The 9,163-nt window shown below is 52.2% G+C and overlaps 1 protein-coding gene across 1 annotated transcript in view; it reads right to left on the reverse strand.

Annotated features, from left to right (window-relative positions):
• Positions 1–215: 215 nt before the first annotated feature.
• Positions 216–9,163, reverse strand: part of LOC110482738 (proton-coupled amino acid transporter 1) — a 25,372-nt gene continuing 16,424 nt past the window's right edge. The window contains exons 12-14 of the mRNA XM_077786737.1: positions 8,495–8,560; positions 2,983–3,200; positions 216–274 (exon numbers count right to left, since the gene is read on the reverse strand). Of these exons, the coding sequence (XP_077642863.1) occupies positions 216–274; positions 2,983–3,200; positions 8,495–8,560 (343 nt within the window). The remainder of the gene's footprint in view (positions 275–2,982; positions 3,201–8,494; positions 8,561–9,163) is intronic.

The raw sequence follows: 9,163 nt of genomic DNA on the forward strand, positions 1-9,163 counted from the left end.
TAATGAAAACCTTGCCTTATCTTCCATCAGATGATTCCCCCTTCACTTGAGAGCCAGCTCCAGGTTTTAGCTCTGGTGTGGATTTTCATGCCCTTCAAAGAGCCGTTCCCTATTCTGAGCACTGCCCACATGCTGTCTGTTTGGTGAGCCTTTATCCTGCTCCACAGGAATAATTTCCTTTTCCTTTACAGCTTGCTCATCCAGGATTATTTTACTTAACATGTCTTGTTTGCATCCTTCTCCTTTGCCTGGCAGCTGGCATCGGATGAACTACCTGTGGCAGGAAGAAACATGCTGTAATAATCAGAGGGGAAATCTGGAGGGCTCCAGAGGTTTGCTCCCCTTCAGAGGCAGATGCCCATATCCCTTGCACATTAACCATAACACAGGGCCTGTGCATACAGATATTCTCAAGCCAGTGCTGGCAAACTTCAACCCCTGGCCATGGAAACTCATTTCCCCTGGAGATTTTGGCATGGCAGAGAGACAGGAAGGAGAATGAATTTCCGTCTCCACATGCAAAGGGCAAAAGAGGAAGGGAGGAGAAGACCATTCTCCTCTCCTTGGCTGCCTCTGCCTAAAACCTGGCAGGGATGAAAGTGCTGCACCTAGAGCTCACACCTACAAAGCCCTGCCCGTGCTGCCCACAGGGACAGCCCTCCAGGGAGGAGAGCACGCGTGGGAGCCAAGCAGCCTCCACAGCCCTCGGCACTGCGGGGCTCAGCCCAGCACTGTGCCCATCCCTTCTCCTGCCACCTCCAGACCCCACCACCACCCCACAGCTGCAGCGCCATGGCAGTGACCCCTGGCAGACCCAGTCCTCCTACTCTGGATGGTTTCTCTCCACAGGGATGCTCAATTCTGGTCTGAAAAGCCAAATGTTAGCTGAGGAGGAGCTCCTTTGGAAAGGAGCTGGGCTGGGATGTCAGGGCACACCTTGCTGCTCCAGCAGCCAGCCCCCCTTCCACAGCCCCAAGCTCGGGGCTCTTCTGAGGGCTCCCCTTTTCCTCCACACTGGAACTGTGGCTGGCTTCCCTGCTTCTGGCCTCCAGCCGTACCTTTAACATGTGTGGGCAAACCCAGGCTCCTGGATGCAACTCGGTTCAAGGCAAAGGTGTCGGGGCACGTTCCGTTTGGGAGAGAAGGAATGATTGAATTTCTGGGGAAAGGCCAGCCTTGGACTGCCAAAGCTGGGAGAGGCCTGGCTTCCTGATCCAGCCCTGTATGGAAAGCTTTGAATGGACCCAGGAGGAGGCAGCGAGGGATGGAATCAGCTCTGCTTGGCAGCCACAGGTACAGAGGAAACAAGATGGGGTTGAGACATGCCCCTGCTGCAAAAGGCTCCTTCTGTGAGGATGCCAAAGGATCTGTGAAGAGAGTGAATGAACCTGCTTTGGCATCCCTGTTTCTTTGTAAGTTTTCCTCTTTCCATCCAGGTGGGAGAGCAAAAATCTTCCCCTTCCATGCAGCCCAAACTGAGACCACATGGCAGAGCTGTGCTTCACACACACGTGTGCACACCCACGCACAAACAGGGGTTCTTGTCTTATTTGACAAGTTTCTGCTTCTCCTTCCATGCTCTGTTCCCTCTCTTGTTTCTCCCTGGGCTCAGCTCATCTTTGCACAGCTCCTCGTTAAGCTGAGAGTAAAGCTGACTCCAGGTGGCTCTGACCCTTCCCAGCCCCACGGGCACCACACCAGCCCCACAGAGAACAGGAGTGGGGCTTGTTAACCCAAGAGATAACTCTTGGTGAGTGGGTGCCTCTCTATGGGAATCATCCATTCAAACCCTGCTGGCAGCCAAACCCCATGTCCATCTCTGCACTCCCTCTCCCTGATTCTGTCCCATCCCACCAAGCCAGCTCCTTGGGGCCACAGCTGCCCAAAACTGGTCCCTACACAGGTCTGGAGAGCTCCTCAGAGCTACTCTAAGCACCCCAGGACCCCTTTGTCCTGCCCGTTTTCTATCCTGCCTTCTCCAGAACCCAGCAGACTTCCCAGGAAATGCTGGAGGGGATTTTCTGCCTCTCTGTGCTGGGGTTTCCAGGAGCCAGAGAAACCTCCTACATATCTCCAGATCTAAATCACCAGAGACGTGCCACAGCCAGCAGCCACCCCAGCACTACCCCCATCCCTCTGGAGTGAAGTCAACCTTCCCCCAGAGCTAAACAGGAGGCTCTGCTCCCCACCTTCTTGGCAAGTCCACTGCTCACCCACAGGGGAATATCAGCCTTCATTCTCCTGGCCCCATCAGTCTCTCCTTCCCCCCTCAGCCTCAGGTGTTGGGAAAGAGCAGGCACTGATCTCTCAGCACGTTTTCCTACCAGGACCCTGCCGTGACCTCTGCCTAGAGACCTGCAGAGGAGCAAAGTTGAAAATCATGAGCACAAATGGAAAAGTCTCAGCTTTCCAGCTGAGTTGATTCATATGCAGGAATGGGATTAGCTGTGGTGTTCAGCTCTTATCTGAGTACTTTAATTTGAGCCTGCCTTGCTGAAGAAGAGATGGTTGGATTTCTTGTAGATTATTTAGTATCAGAAGTAGCCTGGCAATGACATTTTTCTTCCTTGCAGAACTCAGAATTAAGCCATGTGCTGCTTTGGGAGAGGTGGAACAATGATCACACAGGTGATCATTGAAAAAAACACCCAAAATCTCCACTGACTTCTACTCATTTCCAGTTTTGCTCATTTCCAGTGCGTCCCATTTTGCCTGACTCCAATGATGACAAGCAGGATTCCAGCACTGGGATGCATCAACTGACCAAGTTCTTCATCCTTTTATTTACTTTCCCATCCACCCACACGTGGCCAGGCTTCCATTCCCTGAAGAATCAGCCCCTCGGCGTTCTTGGAGACTCATCTACAGCAATAATCAGCACAGATGCCCTCAGCAGGGTTGAACTGTTTGCAGGAGGGAGTGCTGATTTTTTGGTGGGAATCCAGTGAATGATCTCATCCTAGGAAGGAAGCCAGAAATCACCATCTCCACTGGGCAAGTCAAGGTATTCACTGTCACTGTCAGCTGCACAGACCACCCCATGCTCTCTGCAGATGGTCTGACATGCCTCTCCACCCCTCTGTTCCACCATCACCTCCACCTCCACATTCTTCAGCTTTGATTTCTTGGCAGGAATAGTCAGGACTGCTGTCATGGCCGTGACTGCTATCCCACCAAATGCCAACTGGACATCAGGCAAGCTGGCCAAAAGGAGAAGAAAACCAGTTCAGAGTGGCAAAACAAACCCTGAAGAAGGGTGGCACAAGCAAGCAGTCTGTCTGATAAAGGCTGGGGTGGCACATGGTGTGGTGGGTGCTGCTGGGCCAGAGGCAGATTATGTATGTCCCTTCCTCATTTCCCTGCTTTCATGGTGGGAGGGCAGCCTGGCTATCCTCCACAGAGCTGGGGGCTGTTCTGCACTCCAGGTGTTATCCCAGTCACCCCTTCTTTCCCCCTTAGCAGGCCCAGGCAGCAGCACACCAATGGCACCATGGCTCTGGTGAAGCCCTCAGGATGTTCCTTCTCAGCCAGCAATGCAACAACTGCCCAGCACCATTCACTGCTTGCACCTCTCAGCTGAGCCCCTCCTGCCTCCCAGCCCTTTCCTGTCTGCCTCCCAGCTGTGCTTTCCAAAAAGGGGCTGCAGGTTCTGTGTTTGAAACCCAGGAGCCACCCAGCTCCTCTGACGGTCACACTCAGCCTCCATCCACCACGCTGCAGCCACAGCTCCACTTCACACCGAGCCCTCAGGCTTTGGCCTCCTGACACAGCTGCTCTCCTCCTGGAGGCAAGGGCAGGGAGCACCTGCCAAGGTCACAGAGAGGGCAGGGAGGAGATGTGGTTTGTGCATGTCCACAGACAATGCTCCCACTGCCAGCGGTCAGAGGCTCAGACTGCATGGAGGAGATCCCTCCTCAAGGTCACTCCTGACCTCCAGCAGGGATGCTCTGGGGTGGAGTGGAGCCCTGCTGGCCCACCTTCCTCTCACACATCAATCCTCTTAGAGAGATCGCATCTTTGTTCTCTATCCCACTGTGACATCTTTCCACTCCCCTGTGTGTCTCCATACAGCGCTCCAGATCTCTGCCTCTTCTTTCCAGACTCTACCACATTCACCACCTTAATTCTGCATTCCAGTGCCTCTTGCCACATCCCCCCATTTCACACATCTCATCTAAGTATTTTTTCTCTCTTTCTATCCTTCACCAGCACATCCCTCACTAGCTCCGTTTCCATTTCCCTCCCCGGTTCCCCAAAACCAGCTCCACCCCCATTCTGTCTGCTCCCAAGTGTTCTGTCTCCCCGCCTCCACCCTCAGATCCGACAGCACTGCCGACCTCACACGTGGCTTTCCCTGCCCACCTTCAGCCCTCTCCTCTTCAAACTCTTTAGGAGGGCATGGAGCCATCAGAAAAAGTTCTGCCCTTTTGGAGAGAAATCAGCATGACCCAGATCCCCTTCACGAGTGTAAGAGCCAGCCAGAGGGAGAGGTACTTTGGATGGGTGCCTCCCTTTGGTGGGAGGAATTGGGGTCCACAGGCAACAGTTTTTGGTTTCCTGGGCTGGAAAGTCCTGTGGGACCTCCTATTCTCCGTGCCTATCAGCCACTCTTTCCAGATAGCTCAGGGTACCCTCTGCTGAATGTGGTGCAGCTCCTTCTCTTTGTTTCTTTTCCAAACTTTGCAGTACCTTTGTTCCCTGCAGATCTCAAATTGCTGAAAGATTTATAAGACCGCAGTAAATCACAAGATGCAACACCCAAACAGGGGCTTTAATTATCATCATAAAGGTATTCAACATACATCCAAAAAGAGAGGGGGACTGCTCATCTCTCTGTGGGTATAATTCCCTGTTGATGTGTTTGGGTACATCTCTTCCCCCCACCCTGCATATTTGTATACCCGTGCATGAATTCATCTTTGAAGGCTTTACAAGAATGTAAAATCTCTGCCTTTTATGTGCTTCCATATCTTTTCTCATCTCGATTACCAGGCCTCCCCTTCAGTCATGTTCACGTTATGCCATGAAAGGCATGTGTGCACATCCATGGAGAGGAGCATAAACTGGTGTTTACTACCTCCAGACATATTTCCACATAAATACACTCTGCATCAACAGCTGCTTTTGCGCCTTACAGAGATGTTTTGACACATGCTAAGTGTTTATTCTATGTCCCTAAAACCATTCATTTCTGTACATGCACAACTTTGGCATGGTTTTCTCCACTGCTGCTGCCATATCCTTGGATCAGCACCATTCCTCACCAGCCTGCCCCAGCCTCTGCATCCCGGCTGCCCAGCAGAAGAGAAAGCAGAGATGCAAAGACCTGGTGTATTTTACAGGTCACTTGTTTTATTTACAACACCTACCTTAGGTTAGCCTAAGATGCCCAAGCAGCTTTGAAGGCAATGCCTTGATCCTAAAAACACCCAAATGTCTGTTTTCTTTCCCTTGGAATTACCTCTGCCTTCAGAGCTGGCTCTCATCAAAGGCCTTGGCAGAGAACAGTTTCCCCCACCTTCAGTTTACTGTCTCCTGAGCCCTACACAGGTCCACATGTCTCTTTAAGAATAAAAGCACATTCAGGAAGGTTGGTGGAATGCCACACCTATATATTTGCCTTTACCCTCTGTTTACACAGTCCATACATGCAAAAATCCACCACAGAGGAAGACATTGGCCAGGTAAATCCGTGTGAGGAGTTCCCAGGGATTTGTCCACTTGTCCATCTGGAATTCACATGCTCCCACTGCCTTGCTGGTCCATTCCTGTATAAACAAGAGCAAGCTGTGGCCATCCTGTTGCTGTTTCCATGTTCCCTACAGCCGTTCTTCCCTCAGGTAATTTTGGACAGAAATACTTGGGAAATTATAAACCACAGGGTAATACAGAGTGTCCTTTCAGTGCTGCTGGCAGCCAGGCTTTCTTTTCCCCATCCTCAGTGATTTCAGGTATGAAGAGAAAGGAGATAAATCAGAGATATCAGAACTCATGAGAGTCCACATATTCTCTTGTTCTGCCAGAAAACAAAGAGCAGAAGAATGTCAAATCCTGCAGCCAGGAAGCAAACGTCCCTGCTGTGCCCTGTGGGTTTCATGTCCATGCACACACTCTGCTGGACACACTGGGCCACATTTGGAGCCAGCCTGGCCAGCAGGCACACCAGCTGGCCTGACCTGCCCCACTCTCCAGGAGCTCTGCAAGCTTTGGCTCAAGGCACCAAACCTTGTTTTGTGAAGCAGGACCTGCCCTCACGTTACACCAGCCTTGGCACCGATGCTGATGGATGTCCTGCTTCCCAGGACTCACAGCCAGAGTCAGTGCATACCCAGCACAGTCACCCAGCACCTGCTTCATCCCTGAAACTCCAGAAGAGAGCACAGCCCAGCAGTGAGGTCCTGTTCACCTTAAATCCCTTGGATTCCGTGGTTTGAAGCCACCCTGAATAAGGCTCCTCAGGGGCTCAGTCAGAACAAGTGTCAGCTGTGTCACCCTCACCTGAGGATTCAGTCACAACCACTGATGCCTCGTGGGCCCTTGGTGCAGGAGCTGCAGAGGCTGATCTGATCTGATCTGATCTGATCTGATCTGATCTGATCTGATCTGATCTGCCCTGGCATGGACTCCAGAGGGCACTGAGAGAACTGTGCACAGCCAGGGGCTTTGGCTCTCCCCTTTCCAGCTCTGCATGCCCCAGGCATCCCTGTGCCCAGCCCAGGGAGCTCCCACCAGTGCCCACAGAGTCCCACTCCACTGCACTTTCCTGCCCCTTCCCATCTGCTGCAGAAGCATGCTCCCTTCTAATCCCTTTATAATTTCTCCCATTAACACAACATGCTGGTGTTGCAGAGGGAAATCCTTTCCAAGTACCTAACAAAGCTATGCCCCATAATTTTCTATTCATTTGGGAATCCTGCACGTTGCAGAAATACACTGAGGTGTGCTAAGGACTGGCAGGGAGCACACAGTAGTGTCTAAAGTAGAATTTCCTCTATAACCAGCTTAGGGAGCATTAAGAGCATATTAATAGCAACCTGGGCCTGGCTAAGGATCAGCCAGAGCAGATCCACATGGGAACACCTCACGCTGCCACACTCCCCAGCAGCAGCAGCAGCAGGAGAGACACTGACACGCAGGGGTGTGTTCCCAGCTGCAGCCAGCCTGGGCTCCTCACACCCTGGGGCTGCAAGCAAGAACTTCTCCAGACTTAAAACTGGATGAAACACCTGGCCTCAAGCTTATCTGAGAGCAGACCTGTGTCTGGAGAGGCTCTGTGCAAGAGCCACAGCTCCTGTGCCTTTGTCCAGCTTTGAACAGTGTTAAATGAAGGGACAGGTGGTGGCAGATGGACACAGAGACAAGCATCTCAACCAGCTGGGTGTATTTTGTGACAACAGGACAAAAGAGAGGGAGCAGGATCTGTCCTCTGAGCCCAGAAAAAGACATTAAACTGCATATTGTGCCCCTCATCATGCTCCTACAGTGCTGCTCAAGATGATCTCAGCCAAGCAGAGCCCCAGCTGAAGCACTGGGACACCTGAAGAATTACCCCTCCCTGGTTGTGCAACACTGGTGTGATTTGCATAACAGCAAACTATTGCCCAACAATCATATTTAGGCTGCTCACAATCACCCTTTGTACACACACACCAAGCCATGTCAGTATTGGCCAATATTTATTAGAACTCACCCATCCATCTGCCTGCCTGCATCTCTGCAACACTTGTGCAGCAGCAGACCAGAAGGCTGGGTTTCCCATGATCAGTCAAGGAACTGGTTATTTCTCAATTCCTGCTCTCCTGGTGCTTCAAATTCCTTATTTCAGGGACTTTACCCCTCTGATTTGACACCAAGGATGTTCAAGCTGTTCACCTGCAGATTACTCATTTGGCATTAAATAAAACTCTAATAAGAAAATGCAACTGAAGTGAGACAGGAAGAGCCCCTCAGAAGGCAGGATGACCCCAGCACAGCCCCTGAAGCAGACATCCCCTCCAGAGCCTGGTGTGTGAACCCTTAGGCCAATTCCCTGTGAATTGCCTATGAGAAGCCGCCTAATACCTGATGACTTCTAAAACTCAGTGTCAAATCGCCACCCTCAGCCCCAAGGGGCAGTAATGGCACACAGCATTCACTTTTTAGAGAAGCCCTGGGCACCATGGAGCTAAACCCTCCCTACAGAACCACGGAGAGAAGGGGTGCACCAGAGTCTGGAGAGGTGGGGATGCTGAATGGGAAGATGATTTATTACAATATTCCAGCCTAGGCTTTAAACCTCAGCCTGGGGTGCTCTGGTGCCCTGGCAGAAGTTTCCTTTGCTTCCCATTTGCTGAGTACAAGCCAGCCAGGCCCAGCCCTCATTGTGAGAGGAGGGACACGGGTTTTACAGCAGAGATGGCCAGGAAATAAAACCCAGGAGAGGTTCGCTCTGGGTGGCACCCACTGGAGATAATTGCTGCTGGATACTTGCCTGGGGCTAGGGAGAAGTTCCTACATCAGCACGGAGGAGCTGCTCCCCAGGTACCCCTGCTCCTTCACCTCCACATCTCCCCCTTCCAGCCTGCACCGGGGGAAATTCAGCCACCAGGTGAGGTGGCTGCGAGAGGGTCCAGCAGCACGGGTGGGTGAGTGGGGTTAAACCACAGTGCCAGCAACAGGAGCCCACCTCCCACCCCCCTCTCTGTGGCTCCTGCCTTTTCCTGCTCCCCCCAGACGAGTTCTGGTTTGTCCTGAGGTTTGCTCCTAGCTCGCCTTGTTTATAAGAGCGATAATTTTGGATGTGGTAACGGCAGAACTGTAGCAACACGCCTCCCTCCCACCCCCCTTCTCCATCGGCGCTGTGGGGCACCAAGCTGCACGGTGCTGTAGCCCAGACATTTTGGGGCCTGGGAAGGACCAAGCTCCTCACCACTCACCTCCCAGCATCCTGCTTACTTCCTCTTCTAACCCCAGGTCCTGTTAGCAGACCTCAGACCCATCCTAGCCAGTGCTGTGGGGTGTCCTTGGAAAGCCTCCCCACAGGCTGCCACGCTCCCACCACCCTCACTGCAGTAGCAGGGGTGGAACCAGCTCTGGGTTTCACCTGATTTATTCCATATGCCTTCTATGGGCCTGTCCCACAAAGGTCTAATAAATCATGAACCAGATTCTCTCAGAATAGTAT

Source organism: Lonchura striata, chromosome 15 (assembly GCF_046129695.1).
Source record: "Lonchura striata isolate bLonStr1 chromosome 15, bLonStr1.mat, whole genome shotgun sequence".
Lineage (NCBI taxonomy): Eukaryota > Metazoa > Chordata > Aves > Passeriformes > Estrildidae > Lonchura > Lonchura striata.